The sequence below is a fragment of the Heloderma suspectum genome, chromosome 4 (genome assembly GCF_057233095.1).
Source record: "Heloderma suspectum isolate Gila_16-S chromosome 4, 16-S_ref, whole genome shotgun sequence".
Classification (NCBI taxonomy): domain Eukaryota; kingdom Metazoa; phylum Chordata; class Lepidosauria; order Squamata; family Helodermatidae; genus Heloderma; species Heloderma suspectum.
This window is the reverse complement of record NC_139461.1, coordinates 193,192,101-193,213,859: the sequence shown is the minus strand read 5'-3', so window position 1 is coordinate 193,213,859 and position 21,759 is coordinate 193,192,101. Positions and strand designations below refer to the sequence as shown.

Below are 21,759 nucleotides of genomic sequence, written 5' to 3'. Positions count from 1 at the left end.
AGCCACCAGCCTCCACTGGCTCTAAATACCTTATATTTGGGGATCACAGGCAGGTTCTCATCCAGGCTGATCTCTGGTTAGCTTTAGCAATGCACCAGAATTACATTCCCTCTGACCAGTGTGAGGTTCTGCTTTTGCAGCATATTACATTGAGGAGAAAAGAACATTCTGTTATGTAGCGGAGGTGGGGTGGGGTGGCTCCTTTCCTCATCTTCATTCACATCGCTGGCAGTATCTATGTAATAGCTGGAAACAACAAGAGGGATATCAACACAGCTGCCAAATATATGCTGGACAACAACAGCAGCAGCTGTGTAGGAAAAGCAGCATCTTTTATTCCCAAAGTGTTTGAGTAAAACTAATTTATTTTTCCCGAAAGACATTGTCTTCAGAAATTGGATATTTGACAAGTGTAAAATTGTGCCAAGGTAATGCAGTGGTTAGACCAGTCTTCCGCATCCTGGTGGCTTCCAGATGCCTTGCTGGCTGGGAATAATGAGAGTTGTAGTCTAACACATCTGGAAGGCATGAGATTGGGGAAGGCTGTGATAGAGCATTAGACTGGGGAAACCCATGTTGAAATCCCTAGTCAGCCATGAAACTCAGTGGATGACCCATAGAGGGTGGAAGAAATGTGAACTCCTTGGAGGAAATGTGGGATATTATTATTATTAGTTTTTTTATTTTTTATTATTATTATTATTATTATTATTATTATTATTATTTATTTATTTATTTATTTTCACTGCATTTCTATACTGCCCAATAACTGAAGCTCTCTGGGCAGTTCACAAAAATACACACCACAATACAAGATCTTAAAAACATAATATAGCACCTCCAACATACAAAATCTAAAACAATGTAAACAGTAAAACAGTTACAATAAGATTTTGGACCTGACAGAAACCACTGACACAAATGCCCCATCATATGCTGTCTAATGCCTGGAAGTAGAGGACAGTTTTAACCTGGCACTGAAAAGATGACAGTGTTGGTGCCAGGTAAGCCCCAGTGTGGAGAGCATTCCACAATTGAGGGGGCCACCACCAAAAAGGCCCTCTCCCTTTGTTGCCACCTTCCAAGCCTCCCTTGGAGGAGGCTCTCGGAGAATATAAATGGAATAAACAAACAAAAGAAAACAACTGTGCCTGTGAACATATAATGTGCATATGTACACATCATTATTCACCTATTTAAACAATCAACCATACAATTAACTTAAAACATTAGAATGATCCAAATAACAAATAATTTATGAATGGCATCATATATACTAAGAGTGAAATTATTTGAGTATCAATCCTGATGAGGCTAAAATGGCACCATCTATGCACCAGAGGGAGATATTAGCAGGCTTGGGGGAACCTCAAGATTTGCAAAAATACAACAACAACAACAACACCCTGTAGGAAAAAAAAAATCCCTAGGAGGGAGAAACAATCCCCAAAACATCCCAAAGAAGAATGAGCATGCTCAGTGGTCACAGAAAGTGAGGGTCTGCTTGGGGCAGGGGAAGCAGAAAAATTATGGGAGGAGGGAGAATGGGAATATCCTAGAAGAGGGCATGGCTGGGTGGCTGGCTGTAACAGTGAAAAGAAGCAATGGAGTATCTTGGAAAGGGTCATGGCTGGCTGGTACATTGAACAGAAAGTCTCTAGGCTGCAACATTTTGTTGCAGGTCCCAGGACAATAAAAAAACACACACAAGATTGTCTCAGACCATGCCAATGGTTTTTCAATTTTCTAAAAAACCATGCTTGATCTCAAAGTTTTAAAAGCTAACACACAATGTTTCTTCTTCTTCTTCTTCTTCTTCTTCTTCTTCTTCTTCTTCTTCTTCTTCTTCTTCCTCTTCCTCTTTAAAGCCAGACACATTTAAGAAAGAGATTCAAACCATACTACACATGAGAATTGTATTAGCACTGACGTCATTTGCTGTGACGAGAACAACTGTAGTCTCCCCAGTAACAAAACATTGCAGCCTGAATGCTGGAAAAGTGCTACACAAGAGAAAGGTGCAGTGTTGAGGGAAGATATCTGGATCTTGCATGGAAAGGAGTACAAAAGGTGCATTTATTGCCTGGAAAGATCCACCAGAGAATAACTTGCCTTCGGGCCTGCTGGAAAAGTTTTAGAGCTGAATTATATGAGGTCTACAATGTTCTTCTATCAGTTGTACTCATTATCGTAAAGGTGGAGGGGATCTAATTTAACAAGAACAATAAAAGCAAAACAGAGCTGGAAAGACCAATTTTGACTGGGTTGAACAAGATGGAACAAGGAACAAGTCCAGCTTATCCAAAGGGGTGACAGCTTGTAATACAAGTAAAATCTGGGTCATAGAATCATAGAATAGTAGGGTTGGAAGGGGCCTACAAGGCCATCGAGTCCAAACCCCTGCTCAATGCAGGAATCCAAGTCAGAGCATCCCTGACAGATGGCTGTCCAGCCTCATCTTGAAGGCCTCCAGTGTGGGAGAGCCCACCACCTCCCCAGGTAATTGGTTCCATTGTCGTATTGCTCTTACAGTCAGGAAGTTTTTCCTGATGTTCAGCTGGAATCTGGCTTCCTGTAACTTGAGCCCATTATGCCGTGTCCTGCACTCTGGCATGATCAAGAAGAGATCCTGGCCTTCTTCTCTGTGACAACCTTTCAAGTACTTGAAGACTGCTATCATATCTCCCCTCAGTCTTCTCTTCTCAAGGCTAAACATGCCCAGTTCTTTCAGTCTCTCTTCATAGGGCTTTGTTTCCAGTCCCCTCATCATCTTTGTTGCCCTCCTCTGAACCCTCTCCAGTTTGTCTGCATCCTTCTTAAAGTGTGTTGCCCAGAACTGGACAGACTACTCCAGATGAGGCCTAACCAGTGCTGAATAGAGGGGAACTAGTACTTCCCGGGATTTGGAAGCGATGCTTCTATGAATGCAGCCCAAAATAGCATTTGCCTTTTTTGCAGCCACATCACATTGTTGGCTCATATTCAGCTTGTGATCGACAACAATTCCAAGATCCTTCTCGCTTGTAGTGTGGTTGAGCCACGTATCCCCCATCTTGTAACTGTGCATTTTGTTTCTTTTTCCTAGGTGCAGAACTTGGCATTTGTCCCTATTAAATGTCATTCTGTTGTTTTCTGCCCAGTGCTCCAGTCTATCCAGATCACTTTGAATTTTGTTTCTGTCTTCCAAAGTATTAGCTATCCCTCCCAATTTTGTGTCATTTGCAAATTTGATCAGCATTCCCTGCACCTCCTCATCCAAGTCATTAATAAAAATGTGGAAGAGCACTGGGCCCAGGACTGAGCCCTGTGGTACCCCACTCGTTACCTCTCCCCAGTTTGAGAAGGTCCCATTGATAAGCACTCTTTGAGTCCGATTCTGTAGCCAACTGTGGATCCACTGGATCATTGTTTCATCTAGCCCACTTTGAGCTAGTTTGCTCATCAGGAGATCATGGGGCACTTTGTCGAAAGCTTTGCTGAAGTCGAGGTATATGATGTCTACAGCATTCCCACAGTCTACAAGGGAGGTTACTTGATCAAAAAATGAGATCAGATTTGTCTGGCAGGACTTGTTTTTGACAAATCCATGTTGGCTTCGAGTAATCACGGCATTGTTGTCAAGGTGCTTCCAGATGGATTGCTTTATGATCTGCTCCAGAATTTTCCCAGGGATTGATGTCAGATCTGACTGGTCTGTAGTTCCCAGGTTCCTCCTTTTTACCCTTTTTGAAGATAGGGACAACGTTAGCCCTCCTCCAGTCATCTGGCACTTCCCCCGTCCTCCATGATTTCTCAAAGATAATAGACAGCGGTTCTGAGAGTTCTTCTGCCAGTTCCTTTATGACTCTCTAGGATGCAGTTCATCTGGCCCTGGAGATTTGAACTCATTCAAAGTAATGAGGTGTTCCTTGACCATATGCCTGTCGATCTCAAGCTGCAAGCCTGCCCCTTCAGCCTGTACTTCGCCTTTGCCAGGGGGGTCATAGACCTTCTTTTGGGAGAAGACTGAGCCAAAGTAGGAATTGAGCACCTCTGCCTTTTCTTTGTCATCTGTTATCGTTTTGCCATCCTTATTTAATAGCTGAACCACCATTTCTTTCCTCTGCCTTTTACTATGCACGTAGCTGAAGAAAGCCTTTTTGTTGTTTTTAACATCCCTTGCTAACCTCAGCTCATTCTCAGCTTTAGCCTTCCTGATGCCATCCCTGCAATTCTGTGCTATCTGCCTGTACTCTTCCTTTGTTACTTGGCCTTCTTTCCACTTCCTATGTGTCCTTTTTTGTTTTCAGGTCATCCCTAAGCTTTTTGTGAAGCCACATTGCCTTCTTCTGTTGTCTTCCACCTTTTCTTCTTGTTGGAATTGCTTGTGATTGTGCCTTGAGAATTTCCTTTTTTAAAAGCTCCCACCCATCTTGGACTCCTTTTCTCGCTAGCATCGCTTGCCATGGGACCTTACTGATCATTGTTCTGAGTTTATGAAAATCAGCTTTCCTAAAATCCAGGGTATGCATTTGACTACACTCAGCTTTTGCTTCCCTTAGAACCAAGAACTCAAGTACAACATGGTCGCTTTCCCCCAGAGTTCCTGTAACTGCTACTTTATCCACTAAGTCATCTCTGTTGCTTAGGATCAAGTCAAGGATAGCCGATCCTCTAGTTCCTTCCTCTACTTTCTGTAGGAGGAAGTTATCCGCCACACAAGTCAGGAATTTCCTGGAGGGGCCATGTTTTACAGAATTTGTCTCCCAACAAATATCGGGGAAATTGAAGTCCCCCATTACTACTACATCATGCTTCCTTAAAACATTGGCTATTTGCTTTTCAAAAGTTTCATCCTTGTCTTCTCCTTGATTGGGTGACCGGTAGTAGACTCCGACCACCAGGTTCCTTTTATCCTTTGCTCCATTTATTTCAACCCAGATGCTCTCGATGGGGCTACCAAGCTCCTCCTCCTGTATTTCTGTGCAGAGATATGTATTTTTCACATACAGTGCAACCCCACCTCCCTTTCTGTTTCTCCTGTTCTTTTTGAACAAGTTATATCCTTCCATTGCTGTATTCCAGTCATGAGAGTCATCCCACCAAGTCTCAGTTATACCTATCAGGTCATAATTTCCCTCTTGTATTAAGAGTTCAAGTTCGTTCTATTTGTTTCCCATACACTGGGCATTAGTATATAGACATCGAAGACCATGTGCTTCATAGTCTGGCTTTCTTCCTACATGTGTCTGAAGACTATTATTGGGCGCTATCAGAGCTGTTCTCCCCATTGCAGTGCATGCGTCTATGTCCATTGTTACCCCCAACATTACATCTCCCTTCCCCGTGGGATTCAGTTTAAAGCCCTCCTGATGAAGTTCTTCATGCTGTGGCCAAACACATTCTTCTTTCATCCTTTGTGAGGTGCAACCCATCCCTAGCCAACAGCCCATCTTCCAGGAAGTATAGCCCGTGGTCCCAGAATCCAAATCTCTCTTGTCCGCACCACCTTCGTAGCCAGTCATTCACCCGGAGTATTTTTCGTTCCCTTTCTATCCCTCTTCTAACTACTGGAAGGATGGATGAGAAAACTATCTGGGCCCCAAAGTTCTTGAGTTTCCTTCCCAAAGCTTCAAAGTCTGATGTGATCTCTTCGTAGCTCCGCTTGGCGGTATCATTTGTTCCCACATGGATGAGAAGAAAGGGATACCTGTCAGTAGGCTTTATGAGTGCAGGCAACCTTTCAGTCATGTCTCTAATCTGTCCTCCCGAGAGACAACATACCTGGCGAGTCCATGGGTCTTCGCGACATACTTGGGTCTCGATCCCACGCAGCAAGGAGTCTCCCACTACTACCACTCTTCTCTTCTTCTTCTTGTAGGCCTGGGTTTCATCGCCTCTGTTTGACTGACCTTCAGCCTCTTGCTCACTCTCACGCAGGTTCCCCTGCGATTCTTCCTCTGCAGGCTGTCCTCCAGTCTCATCCGCAAGTACCTGGAATCGGTTCCACAGCTCCACTGCTTCCACTGGTGCAGAGTGGCATCTAGTTCTTCTTCTCCTAACTGTCACCCTTTTCCAAGGAGTATCCTCTATTCCATTTTTCCTCACCTCAGCATTTCACCTCAGTGGGTCAGCATTCGATACCTGTGTTTCCGTAACTCGTATTCCATAAAACTGAAGTCATGCGGTACTCAAATTCCTATTGCAGATCCGCACAACCCACCAAGCCAAATACAGCCCACTGGCCTGTCAGTGCCTGAGAATTCCACTTCTCCCCCACTCCCACACCGATTTGGCAGTCCCAAGCAAAGCAATATTTGATTTTGAAATTATTGTTGCTGTTTTTCCCTTCTTTTAAGGTGTTTTATTGTATTTACTTTTTATTATGTATGTTGCCCTGAGAGCTTCAGCTATAGAGCAAATCATACATTGAATAATAATCATACAATGAAATCATCATCAGGGGGTTTATCAAGCCAGCATACGTGGATGGTGCCCCGCATTCACCTTTGGAGGTCACAAGTTGTACAGTTCTATTCTAATATTTAAGTTAAAGATAACAATAGGAATGGTGTGGATGACTGATTGGGTCTGGGAATTCGGTGGACGCCCCCCCCACACTGCCTCAAGCCGTGCCCACTGAACCCCATACTCCACCTGACCCACCCCAATTGCCAAGCTGCCTGCACTCACCCCAGGCCTGTCTGGTGATCTCTGTGCCCGCCACTTTGCGAAACAAATTGGCCCATTTATGCCTGTAACCGTGCATATATCGGCTCCATTTTGCAGAAGAACAAATGTGTGCATATCTGTGCCCGTCATTTTTTTTGCACAGTGGTGGGCACAGAGATCACTGGATAGGCCCAGGGTGGGTAAAGACAGCTCAGCAAGTGTGTGTGTGGGGGGGTCGGGCCTGGGTCCAGGGGTGCACAAGTGGGGGCAGAGAACCCAGATGGAAGGGTGCTGATCCATCCTTAGATAAGAAACAGCAAAGTGGTTCTGTCTAGGGATGCCACTTAAGAGTTGCTATAAAAGAGGAAATGCATCACCAAAAAGGAGGACAGAGAAGGATGTTGTTTTTGCATAAAATCTGCATAACTTTTACATATGCTAATTTATGTGTACAGATGCAAATTTAGAATTATTACAATTTAAATAGAAATACAGACTATCACACCCTGTCATGGAAAAGTGTGACCAGGTGACTCATGTGCCTGCCAGTTCAGGTGGTAACTGTTGACTGGGACCAGTTCTTATGGTTCTTTATCTTCAAACCAGAACTGGATAGGACAGGCCTTCAAAGAGAGGACTGTCCACTGCAAAAGAGGACACCTGCCCACCCTTCTATTGGGGAGCCTGTGCTAAACATTTGGGCCTATCCCCATTTTCTTGGGACTTATATAGAGACAAGATAATTGATCTTGTTTTAGCGAGACCAAAAATCACCACAGTCCTATCGAAGTCATCCAGACTTCCTGCGGTGTCTTGTAGTATTATTAATTTCACAGAATTTCTTGTGCTTCTGCTAGCCATAGAGAGAAGGAGTTGCACAGATGGCTATCTCATCCCTTCATGACTATAAGTTGGAATGCGTATTCAGACCCCTTTCTGGTGTCTGAGTTTCCACAAGGAATCCTGCCTTTGCTTCCACATGAGCAAGAAATCCCTTTAAAAAAAAATCTGGAATTCTCCAAATTCTGAACAAGTGCTATTTTGGAAGTGTGAATATAAGCAGCACCTAAAGAAAGCAACAGCCCTTCATGCATTCCATCCTGAAGATGTACACTGATGTTTATTCATGACGGTGGTATGCTGCATACCAACATAAAAATTCTCTGAACAGCTTGGAGTAAACAAACATAAAAACAATTTGAATACAAAAGAAGACATAAGAACATCACATCAAAAGCAGCATAAATACAACAACACTCACAGCATTTAGTTCCTTACGGGTTAAATCCGGCATTTTAAACTGGGACCAGAAATGGGCTGGGAGCCAGTGCAGCTGTTAAAGCACTGGCATAATATGGTGAATGGGTCCAGTCCCACGCCCTGATCTAGCAGACCTGTTTTGGGCCAGTTGCAACTTCCGAATTGTTTTTAAAAACAGCCCTGTGTAAAATGCAACAGAAATGTGTGCAAATGCAGGAGTTTTGGAACATCCTCAGATACAAATACTGTGTGTGGAACATCCCCAGATACAAAGGTGTCATCCACAGCCTCATTCTTCTCTGACTAGCTGAAGCTGAAAACAGTACTTCCCAGGTCTAGTAACTGAGAGCCGTTGAACTGGAGTTGCTGGAGAAGGAACCTGGAATGTTCTGCGTCCAAAGACTGGGCTCTACCACTGAGCTATATCAACTGCTGAACAATCAAGTTCACTTGATAAATCAAGTGAAATACATACATGTGTGAGCCAAAACAGACATTACTTTAAAGTACTTTTTCAATGTACTCCAGAGCAGGTGCAGGGTCCCAGTCCAGATCAGGACCCTAGCATGGAGGGATTGGGGCCTTTAAACCTCCCCCCAAATGGGCCCAATTTGGATCAGACCCCACCCCCTGCAATCTCCAATATGGTGGTCCATTAAGCAAATTGTTTTGCATTAGAAATTGCAGACGTGCGGACCTGATCTGGATTAGGCCCATGTCAGGGGTGGGGTGGTTAAAGCCCCACCCCCACTCCACACGATAGGGGATTGATCTGAAATGGCTCCCCTACATCTACTGTAGCGTAAACATAGGGGAGGGACACGTTAAGGTAAGGTCTGTTTGGGCCCCGTGACCCAGACTTAAGATACGCACATGTCCCATCTGTGTCTCACTCATGTCTGGACCACTTCCTGAGCAACGTGCAACTATCCAAATGTGGGTTATTTATTTATGGCTTTTATATACCACCTTTGTGCCAAAGCACTTAAAGGGAGCTTACATTTTATAATGATGGCTTAATAATGGATTGCAAGCTTGCCGCGGGGCTGGCAAGGCCAAGACATGGAATGGGAAGAGGGGGAGGCGTTGGTGGTTACTGCTCAGGGGAAAACACAGGAGGAGAAGGCAAACACTTTGAGAACAACAAGTAACTCTACTGCAGATGTAAGGAAATTCTGCTGCTGAAAAACAGATTTGGGGTGGGGGGAGGGAACTCCCTCACAGGTCTAAGCTACACTTATTACTGCTAAGCAATAAGCCCATCGTTGTTGGGCCTGGGAAGTATAGGTACAAATCCTTGACTCATTGTTCAGTAGCTTTGACTATCTTTAAGCTTCATTTCCCTGTCTGGAAACTAGAAGCAGCACTGATCTCCATGATGCTAAGGGTAAATGAGATCAGGAATTGGTGCTACCCACCTTGAGGCTTAGAGATAGGGCAGCTGACAAGTCTAAGGACATGCGACAGTGATGCTCTTCACTCCAACTCTCACAATTATGATTCAATTTGTACAGGGCCATTTATGTAGGTGGTGCTTTGCAGGGTATCATAAGCACATCGGGAAAGGCCCCTACCCCAGGGGGCTCAGTGACGGAGATAAGGCCGGGGGGTGGGATGGGGTGGGGAAGAGGGATGAAAATGCAGAATGCTTCCCAAGCCTGAAGGAGATCAAGTGTATATGTGAGCTTTGCGATGCTAGAAGAGTCCTCAGCATCACGCACACTGAACTTGTGCTATTCTAAAAGTAATCGCCAGAAGATGTTTTCAAATAACTTCCCCATTCATCTGATGCCTATTTAGCACAAAGATAATTCCTTAGGCACAGTGGAAGGCTATTGTAATTGGCTATGCAGGCTTAAATGATTGATATTAGGCTATATTTAGGCCATGATGTTTTAGTGCCTTCTGTGTGTTTTTTAAATGTATTCTTTACAGTCTCTTTATGAGTTTAGAAGGGCTTCTGTTCATAAGAGAAATGGCGCAGCAACAAAACAGGCAAAGCTGGATAAAAAGAAGTGTATGTACAGTTGTACTGCAACAATGCCTCCTCCCCTCTGTATTTGTCATTTAATCCCAAACTCAGACAAAAGCTATCCCCCCCACCCCCGAAAGCATCAAAACCGAACAAAAGCTGCCAACTTCACCTTTACAAATGCAGGCTTACGCTGGAAGGGTTGGAGTGTGTGTGTGGGGAAGCTCGGGAATACAGCTCTTTCTGCAAACAGGAAAGGATGCTTGAGACACAAACAATAAATGTACGTCTCAACATTTAATGTGTGAGACGGACAGGGACACAGAGTTATGAAACAGGCAGCGCTGTTCCCCTGTGGAGGTTACAAGCTAAAATTGACATGGGGGAAGACCACAGAGGAAGAGGAAAGAGAGACAAAGGGAGCAGGAAAGGGAAGAAATACAGCTGCACCTCAACTTGGTTAAGGTTAGAGCTGGGCAAACTTTCCCCTGACCTAGGCTCCTGCTGGATTAGTTCGGAAATGAGCAGAGTTATTTCCCCCCAAATTGGAATACTCTCATTTTATTTTCTGAGCCAATCTGACATTCGGAAAATAAGCCCACCCTCTCCTTCTCTGCCAGACCTCCCCAATCTCCTAAAGCCTCTCGCTGCCAGTCCCTGAAACACCTTCTCCCTAATGTAGGGCGGGGCTCTCCAGATGTTTCGGCCTACAAGTCCCATCTGGTCCCATCAGCTCTAGCCAGCACAGCCAATGGTGAGGGCTGATGGAGTTGTGGGCCAAAACATCTTGAGGGCCCCAAGTTGCCCACCCCTGCCTTAAAGACTTACTGGCCAGTAAGCTGGAGCACACCAGGGCACTGGAGAAGGAGGAGGAGGGGAGGACCAATCTCCCTCTTTCACTCTCCCCTTGCAATGCTACTGCTGCTGTCAACAGCTGCATCTTTCATAGGGTGCAGGAGGCTTTTGGGAATCAGAAAGCTGCTGGGGTTGATCTTTTGGTGACCAGGGAAGGGAGGTGGACAGGGTGGGTGGGAAGATGGGAATACTTCTTGGGCTCAGGTTTTAACCCATTCTGGATAAGACTTTAGGGGCTCTCCAATCTTGCTTCTCTTTGGAGGCGAGCGTTATGAGCCCCCAAAGCTCTTGTCTGGACATGGCAAACTTCAACTGCATCTCTAGTCTGATCTGAGAATTAGAATTGAGAAAAGGGCCTCACGGAAAAGGTGGATTTTGAGGAGGGATTTGAAAGAAGGGAGTGTTATAGCAACACATCCATGTTCATATTATTATTCTTGTTCTCCTTTTTTGTGAGGTACCATCAGGACCCTGCCTTGGTGCTTCACAGAGGCCGGTCCTTGCCCCAGGAACCTATACATGTAGACTGAGGCAAGTAGCATGTGAGGGAAACAGCAGAGAAAAGGGAGAGAGAGGGAAGAGAAACAAAATGCCAAAGTGGGGAGTGGGGAGGAGGAATGAGAGAGACAAGGGTAACGTGAGATGAAAGGGGGCAAGTGAAGCTACATCTGCACTGGCTTTGTTTCAGTTGGAGTTGACAACTGAGGGGTTTGGTAGCCATGCTATAGCCAAAACTGTTGCTGTCATCTGATCATAAGTAGCATCTTTTTAGCTTCCCTGTTGTTTAGGTCTATAAGGGGCACAGTTCACTGGGCTGTTTTCCTGCACAGGCCCCATGGAATTGAATGGGGGCCATGCAAGAACACAACAGCCCCATTCATTTCAATCGGTGTGCACTAAATGGATGTTGGCTACTGTTCCCACCATTTTTTTTTTTTTGCTAGAGCATCGAATTCCTTCAACTTCAATACAACCAGCATATGGAAAGGAAAAAGCCCAACTGGAGAAAGGAAGGAAGGTAGGCTTTTTGTTCTGCTTTTTTTAATGCAATACATGCAGCAAAGCACCTGAAAGGGTGCAAACCTTTACAACAAGACGAATTTCTGCTTCTCCCCGTATCTGTTACTTTCAGTTTAGCTGAGACAAATTTGTAATCACTATTTAGGTTCCTTGTGCATAGGAAGCCCAGGTCTATAAGTTGTCTGTAGTAAATATGGACAAGCCACTATTCTCTTAACCTCTATCAGCAATACGGGGGATTCATAATATTGGCCTACGTGGCTGTTGCAGGGATTACATAGGTGATGTAGGTGAAGGGCTTTCAAATGTGCTGTAGAAATGCTGAGTGTGAGCACAGATTATTTCTTGGGTCATGGGGCTTCAGATATAGCAGTAGGAATCGTTTTCGGGTTTTATATTATCTGGAGAGATGCTGTACAACAAATATTCTTCAATCCAGGATATAATCCATGGACAGGGTATGTAGGCAAGGTTGGTGTGTATGTATGTGTGTGTGCACGTGCGCACACGTGTGTATACACTTAATTGCCTGTGTGCGCTCACACACAACACTGTATACTGCCCCACTGTATATGAGACATCATAAATCTGACTGTTTATACATTACAATCTATCAAAGCAAGAACCCTTATAAAAAGCTAGTTAATCAGGAAAGAAGGGAGAAGAGAGAGAGAAAAAGAGTGAATATGCAAAAAGGTGGGGTCTACACTTTTCTTTTCTACTTGAGGAATAGAAATCCATAAACCTACCCTGAAGTATTTTTTACCAAAGTTCGAATCCTGTCACCCTGTCTTCCATCCTCATATTTGTCATGCTCTCTTTGATCCATCAGGGGAGCTCTTTTAAGGTCTACAGACCAGGGAGTGGGGCGGGGGAGCAAGATTTCCAGCTAGGCTCTAAGGCCTGCTCTTCGATTGAGATTAAATTGCCAAAAAAAGAGAGAGTGCATTTTAGGAGCCCTTATTATGGTTACTTTGTTACATGCTTTTAATCAGTAGAGATACAGGTACTTTGCTGGGGATCAAGCAAAGGTGGCCTGAAACGCAAGTATGCCCCCCCACCTGTCAAAAGAAGTTGTCTATTTTTTGTGGTTTGTGGTAAGACATGAAGGCCAGGCTGCTGTCTTTTCCCTCTGCCTTCTCTTACCCCTGGTACCCTTCTCCTTTTGGCTGACCAGTACTGCCAATCATTCTTCATTGGGGAAGCCAGGAAAGTCAACTGGATTTATTGATGTATCAATCACATTTGTGTCATATTGTGCACGCCTTCATCGTGCAGTTTTTACGAACGATGCCACTTCTGTCCCCTTCCTTCAGCCTCTTCTCCTGCATCTTAACTAAAGCCAATTAGTTTTTCCACCTTAATACAAGTGAAGGCTGCAGTCAAATATATTTTTTTTAAAAAGGGGGTGGGGAGAGAAAAACAAAAACAAAGAAGCATGTTGTATAGTCTCAATCCATAATCAGGTATGGCTCCATTGAAGTCAAAACCCCTATGCAAGGTCACCCTAGGTGAGGAGCAGATCTTTCCTGTGCACCAAGTCAGGCTGTGGGTGCACAGTTCAAATAAACCCTGACCTTCAGTAGCTACAACGGTTGGGTGATATTTAGTTGTATTTCTGGAAAATATTCAGGATTGTCTCACCTCCCTCCCCCCCAATATCTTCCCTTCATTAAACACTACATTAGATGGTCCTTTAAAAAGCAAAACAAGCAGTCCAAAGGAACAGCACTAAAAGCTAACTGCTGTAATTATCTTTTCCTGTCCACAGGCTATCAGCAAATTCAACATTGATCAGTAAATTAAATCACATGTTTAGCTTTCCAGCGAAATTTAGCACTGAGCTGCTCTTGCCTTGATATTTGATTGCAATCACATTGAAAATAGCAGAGGTATGGAGGAAGGAATCCTCACAGAGATTCCGTTAAGTGCTTGCTCTTCAAACTTTCATTAGCTCTCTTTCATAAATGATATGGCAAAGGATCCAGAATTCACCCGTTCCTCCACTGAGCTAGTAAGACCACAGAACGAGACAAGAGCAATTCTGAACTGGCTTCTGTCACATTGAACAAGGTTTACTGGCACACATCATATATGAACAGCAAAGGGTCTTAATGGAAGATTAAATGCATTAAGAAAAGTAGCAGGACATCTCTTTAGCTAGTAATCCGGGAATAATAATTGGCATTTTTTTTTTCCTAAACAGGTTGCCTGCAAGTTTTTTGTGTTTGGTCTTTTTGCCATCCTGAAAAGAAACTCTTACTTTTAAAGGTTATTCTGTAATATTTATGTGCTGCATTGAAAAGAGACACAAGGGAGAAAAAAATGCTTCTGCCATGCTGTATTTGATAGATTTTATAAGAAAAGAAAACAACAACAGAAAAATAACCCTGTCTAATCTTTTTTTTTTTACTCTGGCTAACCACAGCAACAGTTTTGGGAATAATCCTGCAAAAATAATCCTGCAAAACAAACACCAAAAGAAACAAAAAACAACCTTCAATATTTTAATACTTTTATGTGATAACAGTTTTGTAGACAAGTATTCTAAAGCCCACTTAAAAATCATCTCCTGCAGCTAGTCTGCAAAGATTCTTTCTGCAGTTGTAGGATTTAGTTTGCGACATGCATTAGTTAAGTATTAGACCTCCCTCCGCCCCCCAGGCTGTTAAACAGATTTACAAGGAGGTAAACTGAAAAAAATCATAGACTTCGTGGTCTCTTAAAAAAAAATATTAGCGGAATGTTCCCCCCTCACTCCGCCGCCAACCCAAACCCCATGTGAAGGCTTTCAAGAGATTGGAGTTACTTACTAGAGTATTAGAAGTGGACAGCCTGGTGGTGTTTAGTCCTACCAGTGATGGAAGCGTTTGGGACATCCAGTTAGAGATCATCGCCATGGTACTAAGGACAGCGCCTAGCTTGAGCAGTGGAGGACTCATTGCTGTGGAGCCTAATGAGTTTTCATAGTGACTGATTATAATCCTAGTGCAGGCTGGCTGGGAGAGGCGTGCCTGCAGCTCACAATATCCACAGCATGAAAGGGGATCAGCCTCCCCAGATTTAATCATCCACTAAAACACACATCCAGGCAGCCTCCATACCCCCCCCAACACCCCCCGCAGAGCTTCTCAGTCTTCTCTCCTACCACCACAAGCTGAAGCACGCTGCCCACAGATATACAGTCCATTTACGTGCCTGTGATTATTACAGCTTTATTCCTGTGGAGGGAAGGAGAGGGAGGGAGAGAGGGAGGGGAGGAGACAGGGGTGGCGGGACTGAGAACGGAAGGTTCTAAGGAATCTGTAAGAATCTAGTTAGCTCAACCAGTGGGAGATGATCCGATGGCTAATGAAGCATCACCTGCCAGGGACCGGCATAGCAAAGCTAACCTACTATACTTAGCTGACAGCCATGCAACAGAGCAGCCTTCTCCAACCTCTGGATGTTTTGGACTACAATTCCCAGCAACCCTGACCATTGATGGCTGGGGCTGATGGGAGTTGTAGTTCAAAGCCTGTGGCGGGTGCCAGGTTGGGGAAGGCTGAAACAGAGCTTCTTCTGATGTTTGGGTGTTTATATGTCCACCCAATGCTTATATGTCCACCCAAACACGCAATGTTTGGGTGGACATATAAACTATAGGAGGCAGCGTGAAGGGAGTTGCCCAAACTCCCAGCAGTATAGGCAGGGGCAAAAGGCTGCTTGGGCTGAACACCAACCCAGCATGGTAGGCTGCCACCACCCCTTATGTCCAACTCAGCCTGAGCCAGGGGACTTTCAGACCTCACAGGACACCTCTAAGGCATATGAAATAGGGGCGTAAACTAGCAACCTCTGTTTCTCAGGCTAAAACCTGAAATCTTAAACAGTAGCATTACCCAAGAGAAAGACTCTGGATTTAGTACTGAGGCAATTTAGAATGAAGCACACAGACAACCAGCTATAAGAGGTAGTGAGTTTATTGGGGAAGAGGAAGGAGGAAAAAAAAGACACACAAGAACCAGAGTAACATTTGGAAGCAATACTTCAAGGCAAAAATAACAAAGCTCCCTAAACCTGCCTATACATACCTAAGCATGGGTCTTCCAATAGGAGAGGGCCGAAATGGAGATACTTTGAGTCCAAAGCAAAGGCAATGCAAAGACAGTGGGCAGCTGTAATCTCTCTGGTTATATGCGCAAGCCCCTGGCAACTCTGAGGTGATCCCTGTTAGCCAATCACAGGCTGGCTAGAATAGTTTTCTCCAGGCCCCTAAAGGGAGGTGAGGGTTCCCACAGCAATGCTGCTGACAACATTCAGCCCAATTAATTGGGCCTTGTTCTGACCGTGGGGTTAAAGACGTCACAAGGTAACATACACACAGGTAGAACTGCTAGCACACAAAAAGAAAATAGAGTTCTTGACCGGTAGCTATGGGCTTCTGAGGACTATCGTTATCAAAAGATGCCTTGAATGATACAGCATAATCAGTTAAGGGTGCAAAACTGTGCACACTTGGGAGTAAGCCCCACTGAATTCTGTGGGACTTACTTCCAAGTGAACATGGAGAAGGGTCAGGTTTGCCCATTGGCTCTGTCATAATTTCAGGTTTCATTCATGTGCAGACCATAATGGAGGAGAGCGAATGGATGTGGTGGATCCTTTTCAGTGGCATATTTGTTGTACACCAGTTGAAAACCAGCAAGTTGGGCTCCCATCTGTGCTGCATTTAAATACAGGATGGAAAATATATGTGCTAGTTGCAAATACAGGCAAGCTCAGCTGCTAAGGCTTCTGCTGTACGTGCTGTGACAGACTTACGGGTCTATTCTCCTCATGTTTATTCAGAAGTAAGTCCCACTGTGTTCATTGGGATTTACTCCCAGATAAGTGAGTTTAGGATTTTCGGCCTTAGTTTCTAAATGCATGGCTGATGTCCAGGAAAACAGTTTATCTTCATTCCTTACCCTCTGGAGAAATGAAGGCTCGCTCAGTACATGGACCTGCTTTCCCACATATCCTTTCCCTGTTACTTTTCCCTCTCCATTGAAATTTACACTGTAATCCTTCTGTTGGTATTAGATTGCAATCTCCTTGGGGTAGAGATTTGACTTTTTCCTTATGCTGGAAAATATCAGCCTAAATCTGGAAATTATCATGGACATCAAAGGTGCTATACTGGTAATAAACATATTATCATCGTCATCAGTTTTCCACAATTATACACTATGGCTCATGACATAGCAATTTATCTCGAGAGAAAACTAATAATTGAACTAGAAGTTCAGCAGACGCATGTGACAGATTTGCTAAGGTGCTATAGGACTGGTAATTGTCCATGAGAAAGTCGTTCCTGTCAGTGACCACAGTTCCTCAGTCCTATCCTGCCTTGAAATGAATGCTCACCATTTTTTCCATTTTAATCATAGATTATAATTCAAGTATGTTTGCCATATTCCTTTTGCTCCAGTTAGCAGGAGCGATTGTCATGTTCTGTCTGTTTGAGGGGCAAGCCTTTCCCTAACCTGGGGCTCTTCAGATGTGTTGGAATACAAAACCCATCACCCCAACCAGAATGGCCTTCCTGGTTGGGGATAATAGGAGTTGTAGTCCAACACTGTCTTGTGGGCACTGGGTCAGGGAAGGCTGACCTAGCATGAGCAGGCCATGTGAGTGAACTGGAAGAAACAGTTTCACTTTGGCAGCAGATGCCTGGATGTGTGCTTGGGCCTGCATATCCTCCTCAAGGGGCAGAACAATCCCGGGCTTAAATGGACCAGCAATGAGGGACAATTTTCAGTTAAGTTGCACTTATTTCCTCCCGTCCAATCCACATTTTTCTGCCCTGAGTTTTCCCAGTGAGTTGAAATAATAAATAATTGAGGTTTTTTTTTTTTTTAAAGTGTTGCTGTTCTCACATATGCAATAGTGGTCACAGGCAACTAGTCACACAGGACAATTGGTGGCCCTTGAACATAAGAAAAGTCCTGCTGGATCAGTCCAAAGGTCTATCTAGTCCAGCATTCTGTTCCCACAGTGGCCAACCAGATACCTCTTGGGAAGCCCACAAGCCCTAGCTGCAGTTACACCTTCCTGAACACAGCCAGAGATGCCTCCAATCAACGCAGCAAGGCTCAGACTTAGATAGTGCATGTGATGCATACTGAAATAGCATCAGCAGCATGCCTGGAAGGTTGTTTACACCTGCACATGGCTGTTTATGCATGCAGATCTCTCCTGTTGGAGTACGACATTTGTTCTCAAGAGCAGTGGGGTCAGAGGTTGCTCTTTGAGGTTGGAGACTGGATGCCACTCAACGACGAAAAAGCAGGAATGCACTGCGTGCGTGTGTGTGAAATGTGCTATTTTCAAAGAGAATATATGAGAGAGAGAGAGAGAGAGAGAGAGAGAGAGAGAGAGAGAAGATTTGGCACAGTCCTACTATTCAGAATCTGTGTCTGCACTCCAAATGCTAGCCAAGCTCCTTTTCCCCCCAATGCATGTCAAATTATTTCAATCAACCCCTCTGATTTAACCAACATGGGGGTGGGTGGGAATCAATCAGTGCCTGTTTCAGAACAGATTGTAACCTGCTGTATAATTTTATGAGGGACTTTGGGCCCTGGATGCACATACACAAAAGAGATCCCTTGCTTTGAAATATTGAATTTTTCTTGGAAATACCTAGTGTGGTGGGATATTATTTTGCTGAAAAATAAACAATTCCCTGATGTGTATCCTTGAAAACTGGTTACGTTTTAGTCCACTGGCAAATGAAGAAAGCCAAAATTCTATTTGAAATGTGTAGCTCAGCTCCATGGAATATAAGCAAATAGCAGAGACAGTTTAAATATGTGAAGTAGAATAAAATTCTGAACTATCGTAATGGCACTTAGAAGTTTTCAGTGAGGTGAGATTTGCTCTTCAAGTCAATAGACAGAAATGGTGATCACCAGTTGATTTTTTAATTTATTTTATTTTATTTATTTCATTTCTATACCGCCCAATAGCTGAAGCTCTCTGATTATAGATGGAGACTTCCATTTACTAAATAGTAACTTATCACAGTGCACGCATAACTGCTTTCTAAGCTATCAGTCTGGTCTAATTCACAATGGACAGCAGATAAGATAGCAAAACTGTTCCTGGACTTGCACTTTAGATTGCGCATGGGGGAAATCACATAACTGAATATTTCCCTGTATAGAAAGCCAGTGTGGTTATAGTGCTGGCCGAGGCCTAGGGGGATCTGGGTTCTAGTTCCCACTTGGCAACTTTGGGCCAGTCACTGTCTCTCAGCCTAACCTATCTCACAGGGTTGTTATGAGGATAAAATGAAGAGTAAGAGGATCATATAAGCCACCTTGGGTTCCTTGAAAGAAAAACGGTGAGATATAAATTTAATAATAAATAAAAATACACACTTAAAAAAAATCTTCCTAAATGTACAAATCTAGATATCAGGGAGAAAAGTACTAGCTGAGCCTTCTCATGGATGGGATAGTTTTGTATGTACAGGGATTTTTAGTTCATCTATCTATTGTTTACCTAGAGAGGAACATCCATTGATATGACAACTCTTGCCCTGAGCTGCAGTCTGAAATGGTACAGCCCAGGAACAGTTTAAGCATTTCATCTCTGCTTTGTGTAAACTAGGCTCCTTCAGTATCTTACTACGAGTGAGGAGAAATGTATTTATTTCTTGCATTTGTATCCCACCTTTCAACCAAGAAAATGGAACTCAAGGTGGCTTACAATCATAGGAATGAAAAAATAAAATAAAAACTTGATTAAAACAATAATAAAACAAATACATTAAAACACAGTTAAAACACAACCACACAATAAAAACAACACCCAACCCAAAAGACGAGCTTATATGCCAAAGTCCTGCTTAAATAAAAATGTATTTGCAGGCAGAAGGACAGCTGAGAGGGAGCCAAGCTAGCCTCACTCAGCAGGGAGTTCCACAGATTTTTGCTGCATATCAGCTACAGATGTCTGGAAAAAATGTGTAGGAAGATGGTTTTCCATATCTGTCTTCTGATTTGATACATTGCTGAAGGTTTAAGTAACTGGGGCAGGCAAGCAACTCATCCAAAAGCGATCAGTAACATCTTGCCAAGTGGGTAAGGGGAATGTGATCACATCCAGTACAGATGTATGATGAAAATGGTTGTTCAGATACACCTTATGATGGTACCCAACCAGACCTGGCATCAGCTCCTGGCATCCTTGGACAGCTCTCCCAGTACTTGACACCTGCCTTGGCTCCCCCTTCAGCTTTCTTTCCTGGCCCAGAGCAGCACCAGGTGGCTGGATCTCGTGGTCTTTCTAATTTTCCACCTTGCCCTCAATGTAGCATTATTCCAGGGTAGTCTTCCCCAACCCTGCACCCTCCAGATGGGTTGAACTACAACTCCCATCACCCCCACTCAGCATGGGACTAGAACCCAGATCTCCCAAGCCCCAGCCCAACATTGTAACCACTACACCACACTGGCCGCTGAAGTCTTTCCTTGCTGTGTTTCTAGTGCCTTCAGTAAACTAAGGCCACACAAATGGACAGGGGAAATCATAGGGCACTTAAAGGTAGAGGTAGAACTACTTCTCCTTTGTGATCCAGTATTGGGTCAGTGTTGTTGTGACTATAGTCGATTGAATGTTCCTGTGTTCTCTTTTTGATTATTTAGGGGTGCCTGCAAACAGTTCCAGGCAAGCCCATTTTGTGCTTCTCAGTCCTTCTAGAATTTTCAGTAAAGCAAGTAGCAGGAAAACCTCCCTCCTGACTCTTGTGTCTTTCTAGCCAAAGGCAGAAAGGATACAACACAAACCACATAGTGCTAGCATACTTTCTTTTTAGATTACTAGTATTCATTTCTTTAAAAATACTTATATCCCGCCTTACTGCTCAATGAGCCTTCAGTTGAGGCAGCACGAGCAATTAAACATAAAATCCTAAAATCCACCTAGAAAACAAACTAATCCCCCCAATAAACACAATATTTATTGTATTTATTGCAATAGAAACAGACAGCAGTGAAAATATATCAGCAATGAAATGCTTCAAATATAAAACCACGGATGGGTTAGACACCCCTGGCTGGTGTCAGATTGGTTTGGAGACATGCCAAGCTGCTTTCTTGACATTTGGAAAGAACCTTGGCTTCTTTCTGAGCCAACCTGAACATTCTCTTGAGTCCCTAAATCCACATCCTCCCAATCTTTTCCCCTCTACCAATCCAAGAAACCCCCTACCTCCTTCCTTCCTATCCCACTTATTGCACTGGAGTGGCACAGGCACTCCAACAGTAGCCCCAAACACACAAGAAGTCACAGAGAATGAGTAAGGACCAAGCCAGGCCAAAGTAACCCATGGGAAATATAGTTTAGCCCTTGGAAAAACTATGTTTCCCAGGCAGCTACTTAAGCCTGGCCTAGTCCAAGCATAGCACTGGGAGTCCAAGTGTGGGGAGAGACCTCCCTCCTTTCCTTCTTCTCCCTCTAGCTTGTCACCACCACTGGAGCTGGACAGCTGCTGGTCAAGTGAGGTGAGAGAGAAGAGGAAGGGGGGGTTGATGGAATAGTGGAGGCTGGGTTCATGGTAGGGACACTGGGGTAGGCTTGGGAAGGGGATGAGAGGGGAATTCTTCTCTGCTTACCCTACATGGAGGACGGGTGAAGTGCCAGATGACTGGAGGAGGGCTAATGTTGTCCTTATCTTCAAAAAGGGCAAAAAGGAGGAACCTGGGAACTACAGACCAGTCAGGCTGACATCAATCCCTGGGGAAATTCTGGAGCAGATGATAAAGCAATCCATCTGGAAGCACCTTGAAAACAATGCCGTGATTACTCGAAGCCAACAAGGATTATTTGTCAAGAACTAATCCTGCGAGACGAATCTGATCTCATTTTTTGATCAAGTAACCTCCCTTGTGGACTGTAGGAATGCTGTGGACATAATATACCTCGACTTCAGCAAAGCTTTCGACAAAGTGCCCCATGATATCCTGATGAGC

At 44.1% G+C, this 21,759-nt stretch overlaps 1 protein-coding gene across 2 annotated transcripts in view; it reads right to left on the bottom strand.

Moving 5' to 3' along the window:
• OLFM3 (olfactomedin 3) overlaps positions 1-21,759 on the bottom strand; it is a 239,231-nt gene that overhangs the window by 68,901 nt on the left and 148,571 nt on the right. The window contains exon 1 of one of the 2 annotated variants that reach the window (XM_084851720.1): positions 14,572-14,887. The exons of the other annotated variant lie outside the window; for it this stretch is intronic. Within the exon in view, the coding sequence (XP_084707846.1) occupies positions 14,572-14,829 (258 nt within the window). The 5' untranslated portion in view covers positions 14,830-14,887. Of the gene's footprint in view, positions 1-14,571; positions 14,888-21,759 lie in introns of those variants that run through there. 2 annotated transcript variants of the gene reach the window in all.